This window comes from Nelumbo nucifera, chromosome 2, assembly GCF_055504915.1.
Source record: "Nelumbo nucifera cultivar China Antique chromosome 2, China Antique-T2T, whole genome shotgun sequence".
NCBI lineage: Eukaryota > Viridiplantae > Streptophyta > Magnoliopsida > Proteales > Nelumbonaceae > Nelumbo > Nelumbo nucifera.
In genome coordinates, this window is record NC_142650.1 from 68,039,105 (window position 1) to 68,054,527 (window position 15,423).

A 15,423-nucleotide genomic window follows, 5' to 3' on the forward strand; every position below is an offset into this window, starting at 1 on the left:
GGAAAGAAAAATGAAGAACCATTTGATGGATGTCTTGCCCCAATATTTCTGGTAGAAGATGGCCGTAAAACCATCTGGGCCTGGGGCTTTGTGAAGATGCATTTGATGAACAGAATTTGGGATTTCTTATAGTGGGTTCTTGTAAGAGTTGGATTCCTCCCACTTCTTGGATGGACTTGATCCAGAGATTTCTTGCCCCATGATGGACTTACAATCTTCATGCTCTATCCAAAAGAGCAAGAAATGGAATTGAGAGGCCCGGGATGTATTTATGTTTGGTTTGAAGGAAAATGTAGGAAAATCTTTATAAATCTTATATTGATTTTCCTACCTTTTTCCTTCAAACCAAACATAGCCTTATTGGAAAATGCTGAATTTTCGGGGCATTTTCGTAAATTTACTTGAAAAGAGATCAACAAAGCGAAAAAAGACAAACCAGATTTGATTTTGCTTGTTGTTCTGTACTTCAGTTATCTGTAATCTCGTGTTTCGTAAGTTGATTCCGTCTCAAGCTCCTCTCTTTTGCACCTAACGTTCCTCGTCAAATGATGGATTCTTTCTTTCGATCCTGAAGAAGGGATATCTCCGTATCGCTCTCTTCCGCCCCTCCTCCCAATTTCATTTCTGGCTTTCTGCTCCTCTGTGTTTCCTATAGATCGGTGGATTCATGGAGGCGGTTCAGTTCAAGTTGTTTCTGCCGCTATTTTTCGCGGCTTTTCTACTCTCTCCGTTGATTCATGCCACGGAAGTTAAGTACTGCGGTGAGTTCTTCCTGAATCTGGTATATCTTTCTTCAATTCAGTTTTGAAATTTGAGGCATATAGCGGTTTTCTGCTGGTTATTCAGTTTTGTCTACTTGGATGTTGAAAACCGGTTGATGTGAGAGTAAAAGAGGGGATTTGAATCTGTGATTCTAACAATCTGGGGGTTTTGAAAGAACTAGGCACTGGATGTAATGTTTGTTCGATGGCCGTTTTTGTTTCAGTCGTCCGGTAATCGAATTTGATGAAGAAACATTCGGGTTGCGTTCTTCTTTATGGCCAGCGATAGTCGGTTAATTCGAAGAAATTGTGCTTGCTTTGAGTTTGATTTTGACCTGGATTTAGTTGCCATGGGTTTTTGTTGTTGGCAGAATGGATAGGTAGCTGATGTCTTGTACGACTTTTAAAATGAATGCAGATAATAAAGGCAATTATGCTGTTAAAGTGAGCGGAGTCGAGATGTCGCCGGAGCCGGTGGTGAGAGGCAAGCCTGCGACCTTCAGCATCTCCGCCACCACAGGTGAAGTCTGAACTTATATGCTCGTTCTCCTGGACTTTTGTGGTGGTATCTTTTTCTCCTGGAACTATTATTCAGGCTCAATAATTGCTTTCTTCTTATAAGCTTCTTCTTTCATTGATATAAATACAAGTCGATAGCCTATTCTAATCAAATATTATCACACCTTTATTTTATTTGGTGTTGAATTGAGATTTTATGTATTTAATACACATTATTACAGTGGTTGTCAACCCTTCAAACTCGTTGGGATTGAAGGAGCAGCACACGTTGGCAAATAATGCGATGCAATTCGTTATAATAATGAGATATAACTTCCAGCCATGGTGGCTGTTGATGCATGTTAAGAGATTGTTTGCTAAGAAATCATGCGGTTTATGATTGCCGAGGCTGTAGACGGTTTATGATTCCGTCTACAAAATTTTATGTTTTCTTCCTTTGTAGCTTTAGGCTTGAAAAAAGTAGTTGTTTCTATCAGATAAGGATTTTTTTTTTTATGATACCATTTATTTTTCTAATATTATGACTCTGTTGGATTTTAATTTTGAGTCGTCATACAACAACTCGTGTTTCTTTTCTTCCTTATCCTGTATTGAGTGATTGATTGATAGATTGTATTTGACCGGAATAAAGTTCCCATCCTTTTCCTTAACAGGCTTTAGGACCACAAATGTTTTGGATAGACAATCAAAACAATCCCTATGCTTCTTAGTCTTTTCTTCTTGATATTTCTATTCATGGGAAAAGTTGATAGCGTTATCTTCCCTTAATATTTTTTAAAAAGGCTATGTCAAATTCCACACCTAACTCATTTCACAAGCAGGTTTTAAACCATCATTAATGAGCCAAAATAGCTCTATCATGTTCATCCTCCTTGAATGAAAACAAATTCACTATTGGAAATAAAATTACCTGTTCTTTTCCATGCAGATGAAGTAATCTTTGGAGGGAAACTTGTAATTGAGGTTTCATACTTTGGGGTACATATCCACACTGAGAGCCATGAACTCTGTGCAGAAACATCTTGCCCTATTATAGTGGGTGACTTTGTGCTCTCTCACACCCAAACATTACCAGGATATACTCCCCCGGTAAGTTATCCTCCTTGTGCAGTATTTTAATTTTACCCATCAATCCCTAGCCTCTCCATATCTTTACATTCTTGTTTGCTGGTTCATTTAAACTAAGGGGCTGTTTGATAACAGCTGAAAGGTCTAAACTGAAAAGCTTATTGCTTTGTCTTTTAGTGAATAAGTTTTTAAGGAGGTTGTGTGCTCCTTAATGGCTGAAGCTGAAATTGGCTAGAATATTGTGCCCTTGAATATTTTACTATTAATTATTTTATCCACTAAAAGACAAAGCAATAAGTCCTTCAGTTCAGCAACTTCAGCTGTTATCAAACAGCCCCCAAGTGCCACATTGAATCAACAACTTGTTGATGAAGACTTCTTATGCAGTTTTTCAATTTAAACTTGGCAATCCCTAACCTCTTCATTTCTGTGTTCTTATTTGGTAGTTTATTTAAACTAGGTATTCAATCATCAGCTAGTTGATACAGACATGGTTTAAAATGTCCATAAATTTCCCAATATTTCCATTTCCATGGGTAGTGTGACACACATTTTTACTGGAATAGACACACTGAACACTACCAAAACTATATGGAGTACAAGAGATAATATTTTAACATAAGTTGGTGCAATTTTGTAGATATGTGGAGTAACAATGTTATTGACTGCCTAGTGTACATGATTACCACTTTGAGCCTGCTCAATATTCATTTCGAACATGGACTTAAATATTAGTTCCTATTTGTGTAATAGATTATTTGGTTGATTTATTAGAATAATTTGCATTTTCTATGAGTTCAAATTTTGCTCAAACTCATTCTATTATGTAGTTTTGAATCTTAAGGTTTATAAGACATTGTATTATTTTTCCTAGAACCTTAGTTTCTTAGCTTTGTTTAATGATTTAGAACAAGATAATAATTTAAAATGGTGTGGTTGTACTTCTTTTATCATTTCATAAAACATCATTCTATATTTTTGCATATTTTACAATATTTCCAATGTCTGTAATTTTTACAATATTTCCATATGATATTTCTGACATGTTTTCTATATACATTTCCACCGACACCGACATTTTAAACCTTGGATACAGACTTCTTATGTAGTTTTTCATTTTCAACTATTAATCCCTAACCTCTTTATCACTAAATTCTTATTTGTTGGATAATTTAAACTTCAAACCAAGTTTTGTATTCAATCATTAACTGGTTGATACAGACTTCTAATGCATGAAATTGTCTGTACATTAATTTGCTAAAATAGTTAGGAAGTTAGAATCCCCATCTTAAATTCTTTGTTGTTTGTGCACAAAGAAGAATGTTAGGGTCTGAGAAGAAGGAAAATATGAAGATGAAGAAAAGTGAAAACAGATCATTTGAGTACACATTCAGTCGGCCCCATTTGTTTTATATTTATAATAGGACCATGATATTACATTTACACCCAATACAAGTAAATAAATAAGGGTAAATTACATAGATATGCCCTAAGGTTTGAGCTAAACAAATAAGTATACCCTGTGGTTTCCCCAATTACTTATGTATACCCAGTTAGAAAATCCCACTGTTAAGATTGATGGAATAATCTAAAGGACAAAAATGCCCTCCAATTTTTTTCTTCCTCATTTGAGGAGTTTTGAAGTCCAAAGAACCAGAGAAGTCCACTGATTTCACCCAATCTTTATGGTGCTATGTCATGCCTCATGGAAACCATGGAAAGTGCAAACACACCAAGCAACAACTCCAATCAAAAAGTTCTGGCGGAACCATGGCCTAGTCATTAAGAGTCATTGTGGAGGACTCTTCTGAAAACAATTGTGAATAAACCCTAGTTCATTCTAGGTCAAAGCAGAGAAGAAGGAAGAAGAATGAAAAGAGAAAGAAGGAGAAGAATGTTCGGCCAGACTAGAAGAGAGAACAGTGAAAGTCACACTCACCTAGCCAACCCACTTGACTTTTATTCATAAAACTTAAGTTACAAGAAAGACAACGTTGTCCCTCATAGAAGATGGGACACATAACTTAAACTCAGATACAATAGACATTTCACTTTCAATAAGATACACCAGAATGACCAAAATACCCCTGACTCGAGCATTCTAACACTCCCCCTCAAGCTGGAGAGTATATATCATATAGTCCCAGCTTGTTACAAATGTAATCTATTCTTCCCCGAGACAATCCTTTTGTGAAGAGATCTGCCCACTGATTTCCTGAGCTCACATGAGATGTAGTTATTACCCCACTTATCACTTTCTCTCTCACAAAGTGACAATCCACCTCAATATGTTTCGTTCTTTCATGGAAGACAGGATTGGATGAGATGTGAACAGCAGCTTGATTATCACAGTATAGTTTCATGGGTTTGTCAATTGAGAAACCCATCTCCTGTAGTAGGTTCTTCAGCCATACTAGTTCACATGTGGTATGGGCCATAGCCCTATATTCTGCTTTTGCACTACTTCTTGCCACCACTGTTTGCTTCTTGCTCTTCCATGTTACAAGATTGCCACCCAAGAAGGTACAATACCCTGTGGTTGACCTCCTGTCTGATATAGAGCCAGCCCAATCAGCATCTGTGTACCCTACTATCTCGAGAATTCCTCCCTTTTGGTATAACAAACCACGACCTGGAGCACCCTTTAGGTACCTAACAATTCTCAGAATAGCTTCCCAGTGAGGAACCCGGGGATGTTGCATAAACTGACTCACCACACTCACAGCAAATGATATATCTGGTCGGGTAATGGTCAGATAGTTCAACTTTCCCACCAACCTTCTGTATCTTCCAGGATCATCAAACTCTTCACCTGCATCCACACTTAACTTGGCATTGAGTTCCATAGGAGTCTCTACTGGTTTAGCACCTAACAACCCTGTTTCTTCAAGTAGATCAAGAACATATTTCCTCTGACATAGGTTGATCCCCTGTTTTGACCTCGCAACTTCTATTCCTAAGAAGTACTTTAGCTTTCCCAAATCTTTCGTATTGAAGTGATCCTGTAAGAATTTTTTCAGTCTGTCAATTCCATTGTTGTCACTTCTAGTTATGACAATATCATCCACATACACGACTAGCAAGATTTTTCCATCTTTTGAGTTATAGCTGAACACAAAATGATCAACCTGACACTGTTTCATCCCAAAGGCCTTCACCACTTCACTGAACCTGCTGAACCATGCACAAGGAGATTGTTTCAGTCCATAGATTGCCTTTTTGAGCCTGCACACCTTACTAGCCTCCCCTTGAGCAACAAACCCTGGTGGTTGCTCCATATACACATCCTCAACAAGATCACCATGTAGAAAGGAATTTTTTATGTCAAGTTGTAGGAGAGGCCAATCATACATAGTAGCAAATGAGATCAACACCCGAACTGAACCAATTTTAGTCACAGGAGAGAATGTCTCCATATAGTCCACACCATATAACTGAGAATAGCCCTTGGCCACCAACCGTGCTTTCAATCGTTCCACACTGCCATCAGGAAGATGCTTCACTGTATAGACCTATTTACACCCAACAGTGTGCTTACCAGGAGGAAGGGTGGTGAGTTCCCACGTGTGATTATGCTGTAGAGCAGAGAGTTCTTCCATGGCTTGCCTCCACCTTGGGGAGGCTTGGTTGAGACTTGAGAGATGGATGTGAAGAGTATGGTGAAGATTCCTTGAGATATCAAACATGTTGCCATGTTTATAATATCTGTTCTCTCTTCTTCTCCAGTTTCTTCAAGCTCTTTTGGGCAGGCACTTTCGGTTGGCCTCACAATTTTTGCTGAGCCACAGCCCTCCGCTGCTTCATCTCAGTATCCATAGGCCCAAGCATGGTGCAGTATTCCTGGACCCTACTGAAAACCTGTGACACTTCAATGCCAATGTCACCCAAGCCACCAAATTCCGGGCATTCTCTGTGCTCGTGCCCAATCCACCATGTTGGTCAAAATCTTTAAGTAGAGAAGTTACAAAATCTGCAGTGCTCATCCCTTCATTGCCATGTGACTTAAATAGTCATTACCAAAGTGCTAAAAATGTCAACCAAAGGGAGGTGGATCAGGCAGTTCAGTTTTTCAATCTGTTGATAGGCCAGTTATGTAACCCTCAGGAGGAGGTTCCAGAGTTTGGGGCTGGCATAAATCAGTCTTTTCAGTTCACTCCTTTTATAAAGGTCTGGTTGGTGGCAGCTGTTCCTCTTTCCCCTGTAAGGAGGTTTGAAAAAGCATGGCTCATTTAAAGGCTAAATTCTTTGTATGGTCAGCTGCCCCGGATAAATATCAAACTAAGATGAACCTGTCCAGGAGAGGTGTTGGCTCTAGATATCATTTTATGGTGCTAGCAACCGCCTAAAAGTTCCAACCACTGTTTTCTGCATTGCAACTTTACTAGCAGAGTACCAGCATTTCTCAGGCAGTATCCAACTATCCTCATCTCCATTGATGTCATTTGCAGTCTGTTAGTGGGTTGCTCAAGGGCTGGAGGGTTTGTGGGATGAGTAAGGGGCCAATATCTGCTGGGATGTGATCCCCTTGGTCTTCATCTTGGCTGTTTGACTTGAAAGGAATAGTAGGGTGTTTGACTCTGTTGAATAAGCTAGTGTTACTTTAGATTAGTGCCACAAGGGCACATATGTAATTTTACATTGTTTTATTATTTGAGTGGTTGCCCTAATATAAATTATCAAAAAGGCTGGCACTGCCAGCTGATGTTTTTCTCTCCAAAACCTTTTTTCTCTTTTCTCTCTTCTCTCTTCTCTCTTCTCCCTCCTCTTCTCATTATTCTGAGATCTTGTTGCGTGTTTACCAAGAAAATATGGTATCACAGCTGCAGATCAAGTCTTAGGAGCAGTGCAATCAGTCCTTTTCTTTCTCCAACTGCTTTCTTTGTCCATTGGTGATTGAATCAAAGAAAAAGGGACTTCTGGTTGACGCGAGGAGGCTTGCTGTGTGATTCTTCCTCTCCCTTCTTGATCGTGGCCCAGAAAACACCAAGAGGAGGGAAGCCGAATGCTGTGAAAGATTTTTTTTTTCTTTTCTCCTCAACTTTGTGGATCGAATTGATCCTTATGTACCCAAGTGAGTGAGCTATGTGGGTCTAATGACCTGTGGCTGTTGTAAGAGTGTTTCCTCTCAGCCTATGTGGATCGAGTGATCCTTCTTGTGCCCTGAAAGGTGGGCTGTTCAGGTCTGCGTGTTCTGTAACTGGCGTGACAGCAGTTTTTCTTTCCTTCAGTAGTCGTGTGAAAAATTGATGAATTATTGTTTGGAGGGACTGGTCAGACCTGATTTTTGATATGCTTTATAAATCTGAACTGCTTCAGTTGGGTTGTAATATGAGAACAAGTGATGTGTGATCAGATTTGATTATGTTGTGTGAGAACAAGAATTTTTTTGTGCCTAGGAACTGTGGCTGGACTAAGGTTTTAATTTTTTTTTGACCGAACTGTGAGTCTGAACTGAACTGAGAACTAGTTCTTTGACTGAATTGTGACTGAACTGAAATCAAGTACCATGTCTTCTAAGGATTCCAGTATGTCTGGTGTGACCTCTAGTCAGAGTGGAACGAGTGGAGGCTTTGACATGAGTTTTCCCATGGTTGTGATTCCCTTTGATGGTCTCAATTACCTAGAATGGTCAAGGGGAATCAAGCTCTACATAACTACAAGGGGAAAAGTGGGGTGTATCAATGGTAGAGTTAAAGAACCACGGTTTGGAGGTGTGGAACATGATAGGTGGGACCAGGAAAACAGCGTGGTGATGTCATGGCTGTTATTGTCCATGTTGCCACAAGTGAGAAAGACCTTCATGTGGACAAAAACAACTCATAAGATATGGGAATAGGCTAAATCTACATATTCAGAACAACGGCATTATGCCAAAATATATTAGTTGCAGGCTGCCTCCTTAACTTGTAAGCAAGGGGAGAGGAGTCACTCCACCTACTGTTCAGACCTAACCTCTATTTGAAAAGAACTAGATCATTATCAGAACATAAACTGGAAATGTGATGCAGATGCTAAAGCATACAAGTCTCTGGTTTCCCAGCAATGGGTGTTTGCCTTCTTCTTAGGGATGAATTCCACATATGAATCTATCAGAATTTAGATATTGGGGAGTAAAGATCTCCCGTCAGTGCAGGAAGTGTATGCTCTAGTACAGTCAGAAGAGAGCTGACGGAATGTGATGAATAATTATGAGGGGGAGCAAATTGCATTGTTAGCTAAAGGGAGTGTTGCTACGGGAGGTGGTAATTCCTTTAAGAAGAGTGACTCCTAGAAGAAAGTTGATGACAAGGATAAACTATGGTGCACACATTATAAAAAATCTAGACATACTTACGATACTTGTTGGGAACTTCATGGGAAGCCAAAGTGGGCCCAAGAGTTGAGTAAAAAATCATACCAGAATAAGAAGTCGGGACAACAAGGTCAAAAGAAGTTTAATGCAACAAACTTAGCATCTTAGGAACCTCAATCATCTACCACTATCATGAGCCCTTCCGCGACTGATCCCAGGGAAGATATCATTAATTCTTTCCGTGACCATTTGGAGTTGTATGGGAGGGCAATCCGCCAGATGGATTTTGCTTCTCCCCCTCAACTTCCTTTGCGTCTATATCAGGTAACGGTAATTCTGCTATTGCTTTCCATGTGTCCTCACATCCCTTAGACTCTCCTTGGATAATAGATTCTAGAGCCTCAAACCATATGACAACAAGTCCAATTGTTTTCAATCTTATCATCTATTATCTGGTCGGGACAAGGCGAGACTTGTTGATGGTTCTTTCTCCACCATAACTAGTCAAGGAACCATCTCCCTTCCTCTTGGACTCACCCTTTCTGATATTCTACATGTTCCAAAACTACCTATAAACTTGTTTTTCGTTAGTAGTATAACAAATTCGTTAAATTGCTCAGTAACCTTTTTCCCTTCCTTTTGATACAAGATTTTGCCTTGAGGAAGATGATCGGTAGAGGTCGTATGGTGGATGGTCTTTACATGCTGGACAATAAAGTTAGTCTTGCAGCTATTGAGTCTAAGAGTCTGTCTAGTAAGAGTCAAGTCCATTTATTGCATAGTCGTTTGGGTCATTTATCTTTTGAATCGTTGGAAGTTTTGTTACTAGATTTATTTAAGTCAGTGTTAGTGTCAGATTTCACATGTCAAACTTTTCAGTTGAGCAAACATTGTAGAAATCATTTTACTTCAAGGAATAATAAATCTGATTTTCCTTTCCATATTATTTATTTTGATGTCCAGGGCCCTGTTTCTTTAACATCTGAGTCTGGCTATAAGTATTTCATTACGCTTATTGATGACTACTCCAGATATACATGGGTATATTCTATGTGGTCCAGAGATGAAGCACCCAAAATCATTAAAGATTTCAAACACTTGATATTCACTCAATTTCAAACGGAGACCCAAATTTTCCAATCGGACAATTCCAAAGAGTACTTTCATAGTGATCTCATAGAGCTTTTTGCTTCATGTGGATCCATACATCGTAGCTCTTGTGCTAGACCCCCCCCCCCCCCAATAGAATGGTGTTGTTGAAAGAAAAAACTGCCACCTCCTTGAAGTTGCTCGTGGGTTACTCATACACATGAATGTTCCTAAATGTTTTTGGTTGGATGTTGTGTTGTGTGTTTTGCCTATCTTATCAACCGTATGCCATCTTGCTTGTTAGGGTACAAGGCCCCCCATCAGCTCCTATTTCCCAAGGATCCCCTCTTCTCTATTCCTATCTGTGTGTTTGGTTGTTGTTGTTTTGTCCAAAACCTATCTCCTACTTGTGGTCAAAAGGGTTATCAGTGTTGTGACCCTGTTTTCAGGAAATACTATGTGTCTACAGATGTGTCTTTCTTTGAGAGTGACCATTTTTTCTTTGTTTCTCCTCAAGAGGAGAGGAAGGGAGAGGAGAAACGAGTTCAGGTTCTTCCCCCTCTGCCTAACCCTCCTTCGTTCTGTGTTTTTTCTCGTCGTCACAAGGGCCAACTAAGTTCAAGAGCTATGGAGCAACTTGAAACTGTACCACAACATCATCAGATTCATCAAGGATAGATCCTATCGAACTAGGTACTCTCATTCTTATTGATGTTTCTGATCCTCTTGCTATTGATACTTCATCTGCTAATTACCTAGACATCTCTATTGCAAAAAAGGGAGTTAGGTCTTGTACCACCAAGTATCCTATTTTACATTTTGTTTTCTATGAGAACATCTCACCCTCTTTTCGTGCTTTCCTTTCTTCCATTGACAGTGTCCCTATCCCTCAAAATGTGGCAGAAGCTTTCTTTGTCCCTGAATGGACAAATGCAATGAAAGAAGAGATAAATGCCTTACATAAAAATGATATGTGGGAGTTAATGGATTTTCCTGAGGGTAAGGAACCAACAAGGTGCAAGTGGGTGTTCATAGTGAAGCATAAGGCTGATGGCATAGTAGAAAGGTACAAGGCCAGGTTGGTGGTAGACGGGTTTACCCAAGTATATGTAGTAGATTATGCAAAGACTTTTGCTTTAGTAGCTAAGATGAACTCCATTAGAGTTCTTTTCTCTCTTGTTGCAAATCTTGATTGGGATCTTCATCAGCTAGACATTAAAAATGCCTTCTTGAATGGTCTAAAACAATCACCAAGAGCTTGGTTCAACAAGTTTCATCTGACTATGTAGTAGATTGGTTACAAGCAGTGTCAGACTGACCATACACTATTTGTGAAAAGGGGGGAAGGAAAGATTGCAGCCTTGATGGTGTATGTTGATGGCATAGTGTTCACACATCCTAGATCTGTCACAGGATTTAAGAAAACTAGGGGTTAAGCCAGCTGACTCTCCCATTGATCCAAATCACAGACTGGGTGACTGTTGTGGTGAGGTTATCAAGGATGTAAAGCAATTCCAGAGACTTGTGGGAAGGCTCTTGTATTTGTCCATGACCCGGCTAGACATTGCTTATGTCGTAGGTGTTCTTAGTCAGATCAGGCATGCTCCTAAGACCACACACTTAGAGGCAGCCAAGAGAATCCTCAGATATCTAAAGAAGTTTCTAGGAGCTAGTTTGCTATTCCAGAAGAATGGGCATTTGAAGATTGAAGTGTATACAAATGCTGATTGGGCTGGATCAGTTGATGACAGAAAGTCCACTAGTGGGTATTGTTCTTTTGTGGGAGGAAACATAGTCAAATGGGGAAGCAAGAAACAAAGTGTGGTGGCTAGGTCTAGTGCTGAAGTTGAGTATAGAACAATGTCCCATGGAGTAGCTGAAGCCATGTAGATAAAGAATTTGTTGAGCGAACTGGGTTTTCTAGTTGATAGCCCCATGTCATTGCATTGTGATAACAAGGCTGCCATCAACATTGCAGCTAACCCAGTTCTTCATGATAGAACTAAACATATTGAGGTTGACAAACACTTTATCAAAGAGAAGATTGTTAATGGGGAAGTGTGCACCCCATATATTAGTTCTAAGGAGCAACTTGAAGATACATTTACAAAAGGCTTACATCACTCGCAGCATGATGACTTATGTGACGAGTTGGGCATGATTGATATCTATGTCCCAACTTGAGGGGGAGTGTTGAATAAGCTAGTCTTACTTTAGTTTAGTGCCGCAAGAGCACATATGTAATTTTACATTGTTTTATTATTTGAGTGATCGCCCTAATATAAATATCAAAAAGGCCGGTGCCGCCAACTGATGTTTTTCTCTCCAAAACCTTTTTTGTCTTTTCTCTCTTCTCTCTTCTCCCTCCTCTTCTCTCACTATTCTGAGACCCTGCTGTGTGTTTACCAAGAAAACAGACTCCAGGGACCATCCTTTGGAGCTTATTATTAATTCCTATTTTGACTGAATTGGAGTTTCATTGTAATAGTTATTTGAGGGAAATTCCAGCCTTTCCTTCTTGGCTGTGAACATTTTTTTGGTCCTCTTAGGCATCCTTGTGGATATATTGTACAGAATCTCATTGTACAGAAGGCTATAAATATTTTTTTATATGAATAAAATATTATACATTTAGTTCATGTAACCTAAGTGATAATCTTCTATTACCCAGAAGATGGACTTTGTGGGTTAGGCCCATGCAATAAGTTTAGGAAGGCTATAAGAGAAAGGGTGTGAAGAACAATAATCAATATTGTAAGTCTGTAGAAAAATGCATGAAATCTGACCAAGTACTGCAGCAGATGTGGAATCAGTGGGACTGAGTTCAGAATTTTCTTTGGTCATTTTCAAGGACGATGTTGCAGAAGAAACAGGGTGAAGACAATGAGGAAGAGACTAAGAAGCAAGAGATAGAATTTGAGGTGATTTTTAAGGAAGTCTGACAGGTATGGAAGAAGATTAATTTGGAAAAAGTAATTGAAGAGGAAGTTCAAGTAAAATGTTAGGACTTTTTTTCTTGGGAAGTGAGGATTTTACAAGAGCTTTTTTGGAGATGGAGAAAGGGAGCAAGCTATTGCTGATATATTGTTTATTGAGAGTGATGAAGCTATGTAAGAGGGCTAAATTTCAAATATTCTGGAGTTGGTGGTGTGTTTTTCTATTTGGTTTAAAGGGAGGGAATGGTGGGTTGGTTGAGTAGGATGTTGAATTTTTCTTGTGCCTGATATATGAGGCTTATATCTCAGTCTAGGGTGGTAAGATGTTAGGGGTTTGTTAGCTAGGAGAGTGTAGCTGATCTTGACTTGGTTGTTTCCCTCAAGGGTGATTCCTTATCACCTTCCTTTTTACTTTTTCAATGAAATTTAAACTTAACATGTATATATTAAACATTGCCTATCAAAGAAATATATATTAAAGCAAATAGTAGAAATTTTAAACTGAAAATAATTTACTTTTATCTTTACTTCTATCAACTTTCAAGTTCACTCCAAACTCCCATATCCTCCACTCTGTTTCCATTTTGTAGAACCCAAACTCAGGGCTAGGGAGACTGAAGAGATACTGTAGATACTGTTAATGAGAAAGAATCAATTACTAAGCAATTGAATGTTTATAACTACACAATAAGAATGCATGAGATGTGAACATGATGACAAAGAATCAGATGTAAAGATACTCATATAGGCGGTTTGCTATTTGGTGGTTGGATTGGAATGGAAGGGTGCCATTTTTTTCTTTTATATATAAATATATATTTTTAGCAGTACCAACTAGTAGTTTGGGTGTCAGTTGAGGGGCCATTGATTGGTACAAGGTTTAACTCTTGGAATGACAAGCATGAGAGTGCAGGTTCAAGTATGATAGTAGTCACTTCTTGGGGGAGAGGGACAGAGAACATTGTGTGTGTGTGTGTGTGTGTGTGAGAGAGAGAGAGAGAGAGAGAGAGAGAGAGAGAGAGAGAGAGAGAGAGATAGGTAGGGAGGGGAGGATCAGTATATTTGTGTCGAATTTGTTAATGATTCTCACTGAATCCAGAGATTGATTGTATTACACATATAATGTTGATACAATTATAATTTTGGTATGTACAATTGTCGAAGACAAAAATCATGAGAGATTAGGGAACAACTATTTTGGGCTAAAGCTGTAATTGTGGTGTATGTGTAAAACCACAAAGGGTGGCTGGGAAATTCCTATATCTATTGTACTGTTTCATACTAAATATTTATTTAAAGAAACTTCATGTTGCTAATTGAAAAAAAAAAACGCATTTGGATTATCAAAAAAAATCTTTCCGTGGTATAAAGAATATATGAGGATATGTTACAACAATTATAAATGGAAAGCTTAGTCACCAGCTGCCTTTGATTGATGGGATTCTTGTGATTGATGAGATCCCATTGATATGGCTAACACAATTGTGTTATTGATCAAAAAAAAATATGGCTAACACAATCAACCCGTAGAGTTTCTACATGGTATCCTTTGACTGGACCAATGGTTCTTATTTACCATCTTTGTAAGAATACCTTTTCAGGAATGCTGGTTGATGAACAGATAAATATTGGCCTATTCATTCAAATATTTGATCCAAGCTGTTCAGCATGAAGTTGCTGCTATCGTCAAAACTAAGAATGGATGTGCTTTCTTTCGTGTGGTTGTATATAGTAAAATTGAAGTTTTTTTATGGGGATTTTACCTTAAGCGTGTTCATAGAACAGTCTGACGCTCTGAGTGTACTAACCAATTTGGATAATTGTTCAGCTATGGTTTCTAATCATAAAGCTTTTCTTCGTTCTGATTTTATATTGTCTATTGCATTGCTATTTTTAAGATCTATGTGATCTTGTTGAGATGTTTCATGTGTTTTAGTCTTTGATGTCTCTCTAGGGCTCCTACACTCTCAAGATGAAGATGAATGACAAAAATGGACACCAGTTGACATGCATTGGCTTTGATTTCAGCATTAGCCTAGGAATTGTTGTGGTGGATAGTTAGGTAACTGGAAGACTGTTCTGTTCTGGATTGGCATGTAGAGAGAGAGATTGCATTATTCTGTTCTGTTTTGGATTGGCATGTAGATATCCGTTCTATTGAAACTTAAACTAATAAATACCACAAATTTCCTGTAACTTCTATGCTATCTACTTTGTGCCTTGCCTAGATTGACAGATATCTAATTATCAGCTGTATAAATGTTAATATTCAGAAAAATGAGTGGGTTCAGACTGGACTTGGTCTAAGCTAGCCACTTGATCCATTTGGACCGACTGCCATCCCTGTGCTTCAATGTCCAGTGCCAAAATCCCCAAACCTTGGTATTTTAATCCTGAATTCATACTTGGTTCACTCCAAATCATTGGACAAATTGGGATATACAGGCAGACCAGTTTTGTTCTGCTTAGAACCGACAATACATTATTTGGTTTTACATGAATTGGAATTGTAGAGTACCGTAAGCTCTATCAATTTCTGTCCACCCTATATTTGACTTGCTCTTTGTACTTGATGCATTCCTAACAAAAAGCTTTCCATGATCCATATCTGTCATGATTATCCAAAGTGAGCCACCGGGATTTGGACTTGGTTACACATTACAGGGATTAAGGCTCAGTTTGGAAGGAGTACAAATACAAATACAAGGATTTGCATTCTACATATTTGTATTTGTATTGAAAGGAGTACAAATACAAA

General features: G+C 38.7%; 1 protein-coding gene across 2 annotated transcripts; it reads left to right on the forward strand.

The window, feature by feature from the left end:
- The first annotated feature begins 455 nt into the window (after positions 1–455).
- Positions 456–14,861, forward strand: LOC104601434 (uncharacterized). Of its 2 annotated transcripts, none has more exons than XM_088899125.1 (4): positions 456–761; positions 1,180–1,281; positions 2,209–2,369; positions 14,602–14,861. In XM_088899125.1, the coding sequence occupies exons 1-4, from the start codon at positions 668–670 to the stop codon at positions 14,617–14,619; spliced, it is 375 nt and encodes a 124-aa protein (XP_088755251.1). In that variant the 5' UTR covers positions 456–667; the 3' UTR covers positions 14,620–14,861. The 2 variants fall into 2 exon arrangements, with proteins under 2 accessions (XP_088755251.1, XP_010263057.1); XM_010264755.3 differs by having other exon boundaries at positions 458–761; positions 14,620–14,861.
- The last annotated feature ends 562 nt before the right edge of the window (positions 14,862–15,423 follow it).

Bases quoted from the DNA above. Each gene is read 5' to 3' on its own strand.
- LOC104601434 (XM_010264755.3), top strand. From the start codon at position 668: ATGGAGGCGGTTCAGTTCAAGTTGTTTCTGCCGCTATTTTTCGCGGCT. The intron at 1,282-2,208 runs GTGAAGTCTGAA...TTTTCCATGCAG, and splicing joins CAGCATCTCCGCCACCACAG to ATGAAGTAATCTTTGGAGGG. The intron at 2,370-14,619 runs GTAAGTTATCCT...ATGTCTCTCTAG, and splicing joins TACCAGGATATACTCCCCCG to GGCTCCTACACTCTCAAGAT.